At 38.7% G+C, this 16,091-nt stretch overlaps 1 protein-coding gene across 2 annotated transcripts in view; it reads left to right on the forward strand.

Moving 5' to 3' along the window:
• The window catches only part of CERS6 (ceramide synthase 6), a 125,198-nt gene that overhangs the window by 59,694 nt on the left and 49,413 nt on the right, over positions 1-16,091 (forward strand). For both annotated transcript variants that reach the window (XM_054830835.1, XM_054830836.1), the window contains exon 4: positions 2,649-2,706. In XM_054830835.1, the coding sequence (XP_054686810.1) occupies positions 2,649-2,706 (58 nt within the window). The remainder of the gene's footprint in view (positions 1-2,648; positions 2,707-16,091) is intronic.

The following is a 16,091-nucleotide window of genomic DNA, read 5'->3' on the forward strand; positions in this document are numbered from 1 at the left end:
TAAATGGTCTTAACTGCTGATTTAGTTTAACATGAATTTTATAGATCTCAATATATGTTAATTTGTAGATAACAAGCATCTAGTTTACCTTTGTCTTTTTTTTGTATTTTATTTAAAAAAACAGTTACAAATTAAATATTTCCAGTTGTTACTGGTGTTAGCAGTTAATGTGCAACATTTACTAAAACATTGAACATAGTTACTTAGCTACTTAGACCAGATATATTCACTTACTGTATAACAATAAATTCTTTAATAACTTAAAATTAATTTTCTTCCAAACCTTCTTGCATTCATCTATTTGACCTTGGCCAGTGGATATTTTGCTATTAATCGCAGCAATAAACCATCTACAAGTAGTGGTAAAACAATGGGGGAAACTCCTTGGACTTCTTTGAATGGGATTGAGATTCTAGTTGGGGTATTGAGCCGGCAGACTTTCCCTTTGAAGCCCACAGAAAAGGCAGCTAGCTGCCTGGTACAGAGCAGTGGAAAGTCCTTTGTAGCTCTGCTGCCACTAGAGTTAGCTGATTAATGATGATAAACCTGCTGGGAGCCAATTCTGACTTTGCTTTGTTTGGAATTTTTCTTTATTGCAGTTTGACTGAGCCAGAAATTTGTTGAACAACTTTTGTGGATGTTGTTTAGCAGGAATGAGCAATTTTTTTTTCTACCAATACTACTTTTTTTTTTTTTTGAGAAGTTAGCACTTTGACCAGCTTTGTTTATCACCCAGTTCTGAGCCTTGCTTTATCTTCTGATGCTCAATCCAAGTAGACTTGTTTGGCAGGTTAGGGAAAAAGAGGAAAGAAGAGCAATAGCTTATATTATCATGTACTCGTAAGCATGTATCACCTTTGTAGCATTTGAACAGTTGGTGCAAGTTGATTGTCTTTGGCAGACCCAAATAGCACCTGGTGGCTCTTGGCTCTGAGGTTTTTCCAAAGCTCCAGGAATTCTTCCACAGAGCAATCCATGGCTTTAGTGCAGATCTACGGCAGTGGCAGTGCTTTGGGATGCTGGGTGGAAAGTTAGACAGGGAAATCAGTGTTTCTGAATTTGCTTGTTTCAGGAAAGAGCTTTTTTATTTCCTCTGAGGTGACAGCTACTATAAATGCTGCAACCAGAGTCTTTCAGATGTCTGTGCAGACTGGAAAATCCCTGAGACCCACCGTTTAAAACTTAACCATTAACATATTTCAAATACTTTAGACTGCCTTTGAACTCCTCTATGGAATATTGCATCTCCCAACAGGAAGCTACAAATGTCCTCGAATAAGTTATGAATTTTGCTTGGAGAAATGTGAAATAAAGGTGACACTGAGGGGATTTTTAAAACGAGAGAACTCTTTGTGAGGCATTTATCGTAACTGCTCACAAGTAGGAGTGAAAGAAGGGCACTGGGAGTGCTCAGCAGTGAGATTAGGTTAGACAGTTTTTCCCTCCTAATATTTTTATTTCAGTGACAGCCTTCAAACTTTCACTAGATGAGATCTGTAACCTTGAAGTTAAATGGCAGGTTTCCTAGCTGTAGGACCAGCTTAATGAGAAAATTGTTACCCAAATAAAACCTTCCTTCCTATTGCTGTCCTTGCTGTTTCTCCCATGTGTGATCTGAAGGTTTCTACCAGCACAACTAATGTTTTGCCTCTTGAGTGCTCTATTTTTGCACTATCATGAGGAAACTGCCAGCATGAAAGCTGCAAGATGTGTTGCTGGTATGACTGAACCCTTGAAGGGATTGGTATTTGTATCACATCAATTGAATAAATTAATCTCTGCAGTGCTGTGGAGGCTACAGGGTAAGATAGAGTTTCTGTTTAGCTGAAGTATCACGCTTTAAATCTCATTGACGTTCTTACTCTCCTCTACTCCGCTTGTCAGAGGGCTATGTTAGATACAATGTTCCTTCTAAATACTTGTAAAAGTAGCTTTGAAGAGGAAGGTTTGGATTAACTTTTTTTTTTTACATAGGAGCATTTTCAGTTTTGAAACCATTCCAGAAATATCTGAACATACTTCAATGCCAATTAACCGTAAGCTAATAGTTTTGCCAGTGGAGAGAAAATTATAAGTGCTGTAAAATATGTAATTGAAGATGATTCACACTGCAGTATTGCCTCACACTAAGGAAGCTAGATCTCATCCTGTTATAAACGTTATGAATAGCACCTCACTGGTATTTTAGTCAAGCATGTTTGTGTAGTCACTCCAACCCTTGGAAAAAACCCCAGCAATTCCTGTAAGAATTCACCTGTTGAAGGCTTTCATATTATCATGGTCCTGGTGTCTAATGACAAGCGAATTTCCCTGCAATAGGCATGCAAATTGTCCTCTGTCCTCTACTGACCTACTAGTTTTCATGAAACTTTTAAGAACTGAATTATCCTTGAAAATTTATTTTTTCTTGTCACATTTAGGTGAAATTAGCCAGTATTTTAAGAGGGCTAATGGGAGGCTAGGAAAAGCAGGCAGATAAGCACAATGCTAGGTAACAAAAGTTGTAGAAAACCAGACCAAAACTTTGCTTTAACTTCTGTTAATGTGACCAGGATGTGGTGGTTTGACAGTGCTATAAGAAATCATGTGTTGAACTGTAAAGTATGTAAACCTGGTATCCTAGAGTTAATCTCTTGTACCTTTTGCAGGTGGAGATTTACATTTTACCTTTATATATTTACCTATGGAGTACGGTTCCTGAAAAAGGTAGGCACTTACATTATTATGCTTTCATAACACATCACAGATTTGTTTGAAGTCTCGTATAGGTATAATGTAAAACATAAGGATAAAACTTATGTTCATAAAGAATAAAAATTAAAATTTAATTTGCATTCATAAAATGAGTTGCTACTGGCATTCATAAGGAATACAAGTTCTTATCAATATTTAATAAGGTAAAAAAACCTGGTGTAGTACATACCTAGTTCACTTCATTCTTTTTCATTATAGGTATTAAGCTGGTAGCAAGGCTTATCAAAGTATTCATCTCAATTTCTGCATAATCCTTGTTTAAATGTCTCTGGCAGAGATTGCTTTTTATTAACAAACAAAATCCATTAGTGTTTTATAAAGTGCTATTTTTTGCCTGTTCTTTGTCTGATGTACTGGGGAAGTTTCCCATCAATGCTGTGTGTCTGGTGATTTAAGCAGAGAAGGGTATTGATAGCTTCCAAACACCCTGGCATAGGACTATTAACCCTGCCATAGGCAGTAATATGGACTTATGGTACAAATTGTTTTTACAGTGTCACTAGTTCCCAGAGCTTTTGTGCAAGTCAGGCCCTATTTGTGTAATTCGGAGAGGTGCAATGTGTGGTCTTCAGTGCATTCATGTAATCTTACCATCTTTGTTTTGGACAAAAATTTGGCAGAAGAAAATTTATCCTAAATGTTTCTGGTGCTTTATAAGTAAAAGTAGCTATTAAAACAATCCTCATCTTTTTTATGGTTGTAATTCTTGAGGCTGTACAGGTGCCAGTAGGACTGTTGATGTGCCTGTGCAGAGGGGATACCAGAGCTGTTCTTAGCTATTTAGCAGTAGTCCGCCCCAGAGAAAGTGTAATGTTGCACATGTAATGTGCAACCTCTCCCTGCCTCCTTGAACATGTATACTTCGTGTGTGCTTCATCCATTAACATGCTGTATGGTCATGATTTGATATTGGTTTTGGCCTTTGATTCTGTACATGTCTGTGGTATGAAATACGAGAATAGTTATAATAAACAATTGTCACCACCAAAAAGGTTACTCGGCTTGTGGTTGCATAGAGATCATGACCATGGGTTCATAGGATTCTGTAATACACAAGGACATGGAGACTTTATCCTTCGAATTTCTCTACTTTATTACAGATGACCTCAAATACCTCAAAAATCACCATTAGCATGTATCACAAAATCACTACTAGAAAACATACCTATGATTAATAAAGTGAATCTCTCTCAGCACAAAGAAAGTGTCTGTTCCAGGAAAAACTCTGAATACTAGCATTTCTAAAGACTAAGAAGAATACAGTATATGCATGCTTCATTACAAGCCATTGTGAGCTGTTTCTAAAGGCTGAGCTTGCATGTGCACCCTGCATATGGAAAGTGCAGGGCATCTTCCTCCCAGTTCAGCTTATCAGTGCAGTTTGAGGAGGGCTGACTGACTTAGCATGGTTGTTTGAACGAGGTATACCATTGCTTGCTTAACAAAGATCGGTTGTGTAATTCTGCTGTAATTTTAACTTTCAACATGTTTAAGTTTTACAAAGAGAACTTGTTCATTATGTAATTGTGTATGTGTTTTTAATTACTCATTTTACACAGTGTTGTAAATGAGTCTTGCAACATTTTATGCTATAGTAATTATTCCAGTGTTGTGCTTTCTATACTCAGGTCTTTTACATTGGAATACCTGTATATTAACACAATTATGATTGTGATTGTATTTCCATTTACACCATCTCCCTAGTAACATTGTGTAGCTAAAAGAAAGTATACGCTTTTGGCTGTTCATCAAACACCAAAGATTTTGCTGGGTCCACTTAGGGGGGAAATCTGGGTTGGCAAGGAATAAAATCCAAACCCCAAAATCTGGAGGGAGACACTTCTTTCAGAGCTTCACTACAGTACCAGAGTGGATAGTCCTTTTTAATTTGTCTTGGTTTTCTTAATGGAATAATTGCAAAGAAACACTTAATTGCCTCCTTAGGAAGCTAGTGAAAAAAGTTAAGCGTAATAAATTCCCTTACAAATTTGATAGAAAGATCTTTCCTTGAAAAAGCTGTTATGCCTGGAGAGAAAGTCCATTTCATAGTCAGCGGTGTCTTGTTGTGCTAATGCTACAGTAGAGATCTGCATTTTTTTTTTAATAACAAGGTCTGCTTAAGACCATCCCTAAGATACCTAGTCCAGAAGACTGATAAGCATGGTGAATGAGCTCAGGTGCAACGGCAGTCCCCACAAGTGCAGTTCCACCACAGCAACACGTGCTGCCTTGCTGGAAGAGAGTGAGAAAGAGTGAATACTACAGATGTTCCTGTTTGGAAGAACAGAATATGCCACCAGCATAGCACAAGAAGGGAAATAGTCATTTTGACTTTTAAAACCTAAGCTAATGCTCAGTTGATACATAACTTTGGATAGTGGGATATTTTGATACAGTATATCTTTCAAACATCCAAATGTAATAAGAATATATTTTTAAAAGGGAAACTGCATTTTGGTGCTTTTCAAATGAACAGAATCATTGAAGGTTGGTTCATTTCTCCATTTCTGGATAGTTAAGATCCCTGATTTGAGAAAGCTGGTATTGCCATCTCGAGTGAGAAGTGCTTCTTATTAGTTGGTCTTATGACTGACTCTCATGAGGTAGTCCCTTTAGAAAAGTGAACCAACTCAATTGTACAAAAGACTCTCCCTGAAACACCATACCTAATGCATTGCTGCTTCTGTAGTTTCTTTGTTGGCTCTTGAATTGCCAGGCAACAAAACACTCTGACTTCTATATCATTGTCCTTCCCTCCTGACTTGACCTAGTCTCCTTGCAACCTGCCACTCCTTTGCTTTGCTGTGTACGTTGCTGACCTGACGGAATTTTTTTTTGTTCACATTTGGCTCTCTTAAATGTTCCTTCCTTAATTTGAGGGTGAAATTAATCTTTACCTACAAGTCTGGCATGGAGCCTGTCAATTACTTAAGCACCACTTTGAACTAGCTTTGAGATCCTTTGCTTTGTGCTGGCCCTTTGCCTAAAGGTGAATTTCACTTTTTGGATTCTTTCTGAAAACAACTTTCTCATAACACCCATAGGACATGAATCATTGTTACTTTGTCTTCTACTGTCACCTTCCCTATTTGCTGTATAAAACAACATTACTGCATCAGTGCAGTATCAGCAGAAGGGTGAATGTCTGTTTTCTTGTGCCCACCAAACCGCGTAAGGAAGATCTAACCAGGATACTCTGACAAACCACCATTCTTGCAAAGAGTGACATTAAGTCTTTGGTGGCTTTGTAGAGCTGACAAGCTTATCTGGCTCTTTGAGAAGATGTGCCCAAGCTTAATAAGCACTAACTAGTTAGCAGACTTATCAACTCTGTTTTAGTTCTGAAAGTGTGATACTCTCTGCGTGGCACACATGCCGATGTTAATTTATTTTTAGAGCAGTAGTAACTAAGTGCATTAAAGTTTTACATTTGCTTGGCTAGAGCATCTCCCAAGGAGAAAGAGATCTGGGGTTTCAGCTTTGATTTTCACTTCCCTACAGAAGCACATGAAAGCTAACAAAGCTGTCATTTGGAGCAATCCTAGCTCTTTTTAAAATGCCGTGGCAAGCTTGTCTTTGTTACTGTCCGTGACTGCACTTAATGGCTGATCTAGATAAAGGAAATTTCTACACCCAATAAAGCAACCTGTAAGTCTTTGTATTAACAACTGCACATGATATATCAATTCTTTTGCCATGCTATAATTGCTGAGTAGGTTGCTGGAGATCTAAAAACTCTCTCTTATCAAACTGTTCTCTTGGGTTTTGTCTTTTTCCAGTGACAGATGTATGTTGTTAAGTCATAAATAAAGTCTTACTTTTGTTGAACAATATTTTTTAAAAAAATCTCAATTCACAGGGAAAAAATGCCTGACAGAAAGCTTTGTCTTCAAAGTTTGCTCTGTTGCAAACCTGTTTCAAGTAAGTTTTTGTCTTAGAGGTGTCTGCAGGACACTTAGATTGGGCCATTTTGCTGAATAAAGTTCACCATGAACTCAGGAAAATTCTTTAGTTTGAGAAGGCAGAGGATTGGCAGTAGGGTGTCCTGCGTGTGACTGTTTGTTGTAGGCCATGGTATCATAATCAGGCGCTGCTATTGTATATGATGGTTTTCAGCAATGTAAAATGCACAAGAACTCGTGCTTCCACCCTCTCTCCCTCCCTGTATCCATATGGACATCTGCTTTCCACAGACTCTGGATCATACAACAGCTACTTCAGAGTGCTCTCCCCCGCCTCCTGCCAATTCCACTGCTGAACTCTCAAGGCAGGAGACCTCTATGGAGTTTGCACTAGTCTTGTCCTCGGTGCCTCCTAACTCAAATGGGCATGTTGTCAACTTTGCCTTTGTTACGGTAACGTGTGACTCATGAAGTGACATTGTATGAACGAACTTATTTCTTATAAAGTGTATAATGGCATACACCAAATCCAGCTACTTTGATTGTTTCCCTTTTCTTGGGCCTAAAGAAACGGTAAAAGTGCAACTTCTACCATTGGTGTCTGCCTTCTTCAGTCAGGAGGTGATTTTAACTGCAGCTGTGTGATTGGTATGTCTTATAAACATTTGCAATATCAAGGAAATACGTGCCCCTTTCAAGAGTTACAGTGAAGTGAGAGAATTAAGTCTTTGGTAAGAGAGTAGAGAAGGCAAGGCAGTTGCTTTCTTACTCATAGATGCACCACACGTAGAAGAATAGCTCACAGCCTTCCAGATGCTCAGCCAAACCATTGCATCACCTGCAAATTGTGTCTTAATGTGTATGCATAAGAGAACAACAGACTTTTAAAAAATTTTTACGAGTTATTAGTATTTAATTGTCATACTAGACATTCCTCCCTTCCCCAGCTCCTGTGTGCCTTCAGCCTTTTTTTTAATTCTCCTTTGCATCAAAATAAGTAAATGAATATTATAGAGCTGCAAGGTTTGATTTTATTAGGGGTTTTGCTGTCATTGTCTGTAACTAGTGAAGTAATTAATGACATTTCAATGTCAAAGCATCTCAAAGGTGAAGTTGTTTCCTTGGTCTTGGTTTCTTTTTTAAATGTTCCTTATAAATTTTTGCTGCTTCTTAAACTCCTCTCTAATACTTTCAATTGTTGCTATCTTATTTATATTACCAAGCGGTGTGATAGTGGGATGAGACTTTCTGCTTCCCAAAGAGTCTCTCATTGTTGAAGTGGAATGTATGTTTGTCTCTGTTCTTCCAGACCAGAACTTTCAATTTGAGGAAAATGAGCTGTTAACTTTCTAGGTAAGTCTAAAGCAGATGTTGGGAGATTGGTGGGTTTGTCACTCCACCCCAGTGCCCTGTAGGACTGCGTTTCAGGACATGCCCTGCAGTCAGGAGCACACTCTGCTCCAGGCTGAACTCCCATCTCTCACAGACTCGGTGGTGCAGAATGCTCCGTCCTCCTTCCCAGCACGCTGGCAAATGCACTGAAGGGGTGAAATAGGTCATTGTAATTGGGATTTGAAGTCACCTCTGTCATTTCTGATACTTTGAGAAGAGGGGATTGATGTAAATGTAGGTTAGTGTTCAAGCCAGTTCCCTTTCTACCTCAAATATTACCATTTTCAAGGGCAAATTTGGTGGTGAATATTCTTCTATGTGAGAAAACTGACTGAGACACTGACTTTCAAAGAGAAAGTGAAGCTTGCTTTAATTACTCACTGCTAACTCCATTACTCACGGCTTTCCACAGCACATCTAAATGATTTGGGGCTAAAGACTGAGTGGCCCACAAAATCCTTTAATGCAAGGAATTCACCTTCCCATCCACTCCTCATTGCCCCCGTTTTTGGCAAAATGGCAAAAGCTAGATGTGACCATCCCATCTTAGTTTTCAGGCTTCTGAAAGAGATGGTAGGTCAAGCCTCGCTACATTTTGGCAGTATGGACCGAAGCCAGTCCTTTCACCTAATTGCTTCATCTGAAGTGAAGCCCAAATTAAAATAGCTTTGTATTTCTTTTAGAACACCCACAGACTCTCCCCAAAGTAAATGTTTACTTTGATTTTTTTTTTTAAATTTGCCTATTTCACACTTCTCCTGTAATTTATACATATGAAACCAGAGTGTGGGGTTTGCTTTTAGTTTTACTTTTTAAACTCATTTCCATAGTTCTTGTTTTTAAATTGTGGTGAAAAAGGTGATTTTATTGTGTTATTTAGATATATACATTCAAGGTATAGAACATAAATGCTTAGAGTAGGTGATCTTAAATGTAGATCTTACAAGTTCTATATTTACACTTTTGTTAGGCTAACAGTAATCCAGAGTAGAGACAATGATAAGAAATGATCTAATACAAAGCTAGTATTCTTGTGTGGGTGGTACCAGAGCCCTAGTAGCGTTGGGAAGAGTTTCATCTTCATGGATGATGCATGATGAGATAGTGCTAGTTAGTGGCTTAGAAGACCAATGTCCAAGCTGACCTGTGATGTAATGACATTCACTCTTACACAGAGATATTTGGCCTCAAATGCCAACATCACTGTTAAGTATCACCGTGAAAACATGATATGATCCTAGGTCTTCCTAGCAGTTGGCATAATAACCTGCATGTTCCTTTACCCTGGTAATAAATATACTACAGCATTCTTTGTATATTTATAAATCACTAAGATTTGAAGCATAAAATATAACTAACCAATTATGTTTCCACTCTGATCATGTATATGCAAATTCTTCCCCTTTCTGACTGCAGCTGAGACTTTTCAGCATGTTGTATACCGTTTGTTTCATTTGCATCTCTACAAAACGCTTCCTTGCAGAGCACCACACCAGTATTGATGCCAACAAGACATTAAGTTCCAGTGACATTAAACTGACTGCTTTGCTTATCGCTAACATAGGAACTAGATAACGTTTTTGTGTTCTTCAGTAATATTTGCAATTAAATCAATGGTGGCTTGGCTCATTAAGAGTTAATGGTCTGACTGTGTTTCCATTAAATGGAAAAATTAGCATTAGCTTCGGTGATAAAGAGACAGAGGGTGGAATTCAAGATTGGCTTGTTGCTTGCTTGCTGATCCTTGGTGCTAAGCAGTATCTGTATAATTCTGTAGAATGAAAAACTTCTACAAACATCTGGAAACAAAGCTTCCAGGTGACATATGGTGACTTTTCACATACAGTTTCCTTCCTTTAATTGCCCATGAGAATTACAAACTCATGAAACAGCTTGAGTTCACCACAGTAAAGAGTCCTGTGAAGTCTATATTGAGACTTGGGAACCTGAAATTTCAGGTAGGTATCCTACTGGGAAAAGGAACGTCTTCCTGGAAAAAAAACAAAACAACTTTTGACTTGCTCTTTTTCAAATTTACTGTTGAAGTAAGGCTGATGATATGAGGATGCTGTGGCTGCATTTAAAAAATGCCAAGTGCAACAAGCTTCTGTATGTATGCAGCTGATTGAGTGGCAGTTCTGCATCTCCCTTCTTAAGGAGCCATCCCCCTGTCTGGCATGTAATTGCAACTGCTAGGGGTGCAGATAGATTGCAAAACAACAGGAAAGCCATATTGAAGTGTAAATTTGACTCAAAAAACCTGCTCAAGTGACATAAATGTGTGGAAGGCAGCTGGAAAAATAGCAATGTAGTACCAAGAAAAAAAAGCCCTCAACAGGTAGAGCTCCACTTGCACTGTTATGAAAGTTCTCCTTTCTTGAAACTATGGGATGATTCAAAAGAAGAAAATGAAGTGCTTATCCTCGTGTGTGCACTAACCGCTAAGCTAGCCAATTACTGTGTGACAGCAGGAGAAGCGCTGTTAGTGGCCTAGTTTCTATGTGCGCTTCCAGAGAACCTGGCTTCCTAATGCTTTTTTGTGAGTGAGATGCTTCTTTGTGCTGCTCAGTTGGGTTGGCATGTTCTTTGCCTCTTTTTGGAATAAAATGGCAACAGCAATACACGCAAATGTTACAGTCCTGAGAGACTAGTATAGCATTTGGAAATGCCATTTTGGATTGCTTATAGTCAAGAATTTTAGAGCCTAAAGTCAGGCCACCTTCATTTGAAATACAAAGAAGAACTTATCATGGTACGGTGACTACTTTTGACATTGTTTCTGTATTACAGTTCACCTGTAGTTCTTTGTTATTGAGATTGTTAACCTTAGAGGAATTAAATAGTTGTTGATACACACAGCAGCTTCATAGAATTGTTATATTTGGGAAAGAGGCATCTCTGAAGATTGTGAGTTCACATGTCTGTGGGAAATAAGACTGGGACACAGGAGCAATGAGACATTTACCTGGAGGGGTGTCTCATTTGCCATTCTGGTTTTGGAAGTTTCCTGTTATTTATCTTTCTATCAATTTTGCAGCTATTTTGGTATTAAACTATTTAATAGCCTGACTGTATGCTGTGTCTTGCATCTGTTCTATCACTGGTACTTCGTCTTGAGAGCAATCTGAGGTCTGTTCTGGGTACGATCATATGTTCAGAGATCATCACTTATTTTGGCTGTTAAATAAGACAATTTTGGAAACACTATCATTGCTTCGTTCTTAAAGGAAATGTATCTCAGTTTCTGGCACTAAGCTGATAAATTGATGACTTGTTTTAGTCAGCTTCAGGTCCTAATAAAATGCAACTGCTGTCACTCTGCTCCAGTTGGTCATGGTAAGATGTTTTGAAGGACCTCCAAGAGGCAGTGGATTCTTACTTTTGGCCAAAGTAATATAGCTCAGATGCTCCCAGAAAAGTGAGAAGTTACTATTAGCGTAAAATCACTACAGCACTTCTGTATGCATTTATACCATTTAATCTTCTTTCCTTTAAATGGAAACTTTTCTTAAAAGACAAATGGATGAAAATCACACACTGCCAATATTATCCCAAAGTTATCTCCAGTGTTGGAAAATTTAAGGTTGAATTGAGTCACTTTTACTATTTTAAAGAGCAGGTGTTGTCTCTATTATGAAATACGTATTTCACTGTACTCCCTTCACCTGTATCTTTTGCAGCCATATAGGGTCTCAGCAGGCTTGTGAGATGTTCAGCAGACATTGTAAACACTTCCCTTCACTGACTCAGTAAAGCAGTTTAATTCAGTCACAAATTGTCTAATAAACAAGGAAGATTCTAATTTCACAGCTGTACATGAGGATTTTTTGTCACTGGTGCTGTTTTTCTTAATTGTTCCCCGATGAGCTGAGTGGTATCTCCATGGAGCGATGGAGGGTACAGGTTTGTTTGGTTACTTACTTGTTTCTCTCCTTTCCTGACCTAGTTTGTGTAGCCTTGCAAAGAATGACCTGACCTTGCAAAGTCCGACGTGAGAGAGATCACTGGTAGTTTTCTACCTGCTATACAGCATTTGTTTTCTGGCTTTTCTATCTCAAGACTGGCCATGAAAGTCTCATGGATTATCTGAAGATGAGTAGTTGGGAGGAGGTACAGCTTTATCCTTGCAGTTCTCTTGGAAAGGCTGGTTTGTAATAACAGCCCATTTCCATGTGGTCAGTTCTTCTGTTTTGTGCAGCCCAGGGCTTGTTGGCACTGGGAGTGGCAGGACTGTGCTGGGGAGAAACTAAATTTTATATAATTCTATATAATCTTTCCTTTCCCATATATGCCTCAGTTACCTCTTGTATCAATATTTTCTACTCTTCCCCCCCCCCGAAATCTCTACACTGCTTCTCCCCACTTCTGAAGTGACTTTATTTTTGGGGAGTGGATTTGGGAATCCTGTAAGTCTGCAGGTTTGACTTGTTCCTATGGATTACAGAAAGGCTGCCTTGTTTCATTCCCCTCTTGTTGCCATCTTTTTACCCTGATCATTTTGTCTAGTATCAACACGTTTTCCCAAAGAAAGAGATACAGTGACCTTGATTTAACTCTCTGGGTCAATCGTGGTCCAGCAGACATGCACCAGGGTCTTTAATCTTTCTGGAGGTTATTTGCTCCCATCAGTTCTCTAAAATATGAAGAGAACAAACAGGGAATTTTATCTTTGTACGTTGCAGTTTCCAAAGTGTGAGTGAGAATGAGGTGCCTCTGGCTCCCTCACTGATACCATGCCCTGCCGCCTGATGGCTCAGTATGACAGAGGGCAGCCGGGATTGGGATTGATGGGCTCTGGAGGTGCTGGGGAAGCAAGCCAGGCTGCAGCTGCTTTGAAGCCAGCTGGCCTTTCTCAGTTGTCCAGCAGTTCTTCACTGTAGTCACACTATGGGAGATACACGCGGTAGCCTTTTCAAAAGCCTCGTGCTGGTTGCAGTGTTTTATTTATCCATGATTTTTTTGAATGTTTTTGAAGTCATCCTGCCAATTTCATGAGACAGTAGTTGTGTTGTAGCAAAGGTGGCTGCATCTGCAAAGAGCTGTTGAAATATTCATGCGGAGCACGACCATGAATGGTTTCTTTTCCTAATGTCACTGATTCTGTAAAGATATTGCTGAAGAGGATTCTTCCTAGCTTGATGACAAGTTTTGAAGCTGACATTTTAGCTGCTTTACTTGGGAAGCTGTGCCGTATTTGTGGTTACTGTGCACACTAAGTCATGATACTGTGAGGTCTGCAGTGGAATGAAGTTGCTAATAGAGAAGATATCTGTGCTTTCAAACAAGCTTATGTTACTCCTTTAGTTGGTGTTGGACTGAGAAATGAAGAAATAAGTGGGAAATAATTTTGAAAATTATCCTGTTTGAAATGAAACCTGCAGTCATTGGGCTGCAAATGCTCTGCTCTGGGGCTCGTGCATTGTTGCAAATTAGGTTCCAGATAAATAAATGCAAATATATATTCTTAAGGCATATGTAACTAACCAGGACATAGTGCTGATACCGTGCTTCCTAAAAGCCCTATGTTTTACAAGTATGATAGCTCAGAAATGCCCTATTGAATAAAAGCCCTTGGACTTTGAGATCACTCTGACCATTTGATTCTTAGAATGAGACAACTTAAACCAGGCTAAATTTTTCTGATTTTAATGCTGAGATACCAAAGCATGAGTTTGTGACATATCTACCAGTTTGGTGTAAACCAGAACTGACTCTAGAAAACAAGAATGTGGCAAGAGCTGGAAGCAGGAGGTTTCCCTCCAGAGCTATTGCTGCTGCCCTCTATCCCCTTCATTCTTGAATTACTGGAAGCAGGCATTCAATTGGGCCCTTTTGCTAGTCTAGTCTGCATCTGTTGTGAGGTTTCCTTCCCATGTTATACCTGAAAGTTTGTTATATTCTCTATTACTGAAACCCTGTCATTACTTTTGTTCAGTGAGCTTATCTGCCTGACACTGGATAAATATTCTCATTTAAATGAAGAATGTCAGAGGCCACTCTGGAGCCCTTTTAACACGGTGCTGATATTTGATATTTTACTGTGCTATTAACAGAGGGATAATGTGATACATATGCCATTCAGGGAGGAAGTGAAGCCTGCCTGTGGCAGTGTGTACTTGCTGTAAAATTGATTTGGACTCTGTTTTTCTTGATTACTTTTTTTTTTACATTGGAAAACAGATTGCTGAGTATCTGTAAGTGATGAAATTCGTTAAGCTAAAATAATTTTGGATGTTTAAATCCAATCATACTCTTATTTCTTTCCATGAAAGTAGGCCTGAGCATTAGGTGCTAAATAAAATAATTTCTAATTCACTTGTGCCAGAGACAACTGAATGATGCTGTTGTGAAAAAGAAGAAATGCCATATTATGTTTTTAAATAAGCATCATGAGTGGAAAAGGTTTCCAGTAAGACCAAAGTTAGATCCCATCTAATGGAAAAGGAATTTGTTTCAGATATCTCTTCAAAAGGGCATAAAAATTGTTGAGGGCATTTAGGATAGATTAATAGAGTGCTTTGGATGTCTGAGATACAAATCATGAGTCATGCTGTGAGAAAGATCAAAGTCAGTGGAGAAACTTAATTTTAAATGATTCCAACAATTCAGTGTACATCAACAAGGAAAATGAATGCATTTTGGACAATGAGGATTTGAAGGCCAGTCAGCATAGGAAATAATTTATTGTGTAAGCTGTTGGAACTTAATAACTGGATCAGGCAAAAGAGGACAAAGCTAAGCTGGCTGGCAGAATGCATTTGTGGTTGAAAGGAAGCAGAAGGTTTTTGAAAGAAACAAGCAAAAGGAGAATATCAGTGATATTCCTAATTCAGTAATAGGACACTGATGGCAAAAGGACTTTCAAATGCAGACAATGGGGACAAATTTGACATAGCATGGGGAGGAAAAGCACTGCACTAATTTAAAAAATATATCTAGAATTGAATTCATTTTATCTGCTTGGAATCCAGCTGGGGGTATTTAATAACATCAGAGTTATAAGTAAATGCTCTGTAATCAGCAATTTGGAGAGTTAAGCTGGCATCAAGCCACACACAGCATCTTTACTACTCATACACTGTTCTGACTGGTTAAAGAGGGGCCGCCAGACCTTGTGTCCCCCTGTGAACTGGTGTCCAGTTTTGACTTCAGCACATTATTCATCATCTTAGCAGCCCAGCTTTCTGAAAGATACAAATTTTGCAGTGTCTTATACGTAAAAATAGCAGATCTAGAGGAAATACTTCCAGAAGTGGGTTTTTTGGGGCAATTTTATGATTAAAAATAGCTTTAATTCATCTGGAAACTAAGGTGGCTCATTCATACCTGGAACAAAGTATTTAGCGCAGCACTTCGCTATTGCCAGGAGCTTTTCATGTTTTGCTATTCAGATGAATGAAGCAGTCCTATTTTCCACAGCTAATTGAACCTGACCAAAGAGTACATATTTGGATATAAGAGCAGGTTAATAATGATCTGACTGGTTCTTTGACTTGCTATTATTGAGTTGAACTCACTGTAGAGGCAGTGAGTTGCAGCAGGATAGCTGTATCCTCACTTAAGCTAGTACAACCTTTAGAACAATATGTATTTTTACACCATAAGGGCTTTGAGTCATAAAGCTGCTTCACTTTACCCTTAATGTAGTAGGGAAAAGAGCCTGTTAGATACATTATTGGTGACTGTATTTTTTTTTCATATTATATTCCCTTCCAGTGGTACCCCGTTACACTTCTCGGAGCTTTCTTATTTCTCCTGTCTATTGATGATCTTGGCTACTGGCTATTGAACAATGACAGGAGATAGCGTGTGGAAATACTCCTTTCAGTTCAAATCTAATTCAGAGTTCGGTTCTGTTTTTTAACTGCTGTTATCTCACGTGTGACTTACGGAGTTCCACCAGGGATTTTAGGTTTTTGTTTGTTGTTGTCCTGTCCCGTCCCCGAGATTTGTAGGCTCAATAAACTAAGGGGGAACAAACTCTCCTCTTGACCAGTTGCTCTAGGTTTTTGCTGTGCCCAAAATTTACTGTTTATGGTTTCA

This window comes from Grus americana, chromosome 6, assembly GCF_028858705.1.
Source record: "Grus americana isolate bGruAme1 chromosome 6, bGruAme1.mat, whole genome shotgun sequence".
NCBI classification, from domain to species: domain Eukaryota; kingdom Metazoa; phylum Chordata; class Aves; order Gruiformes; family Gruidae; genus Grus; species Grus americana.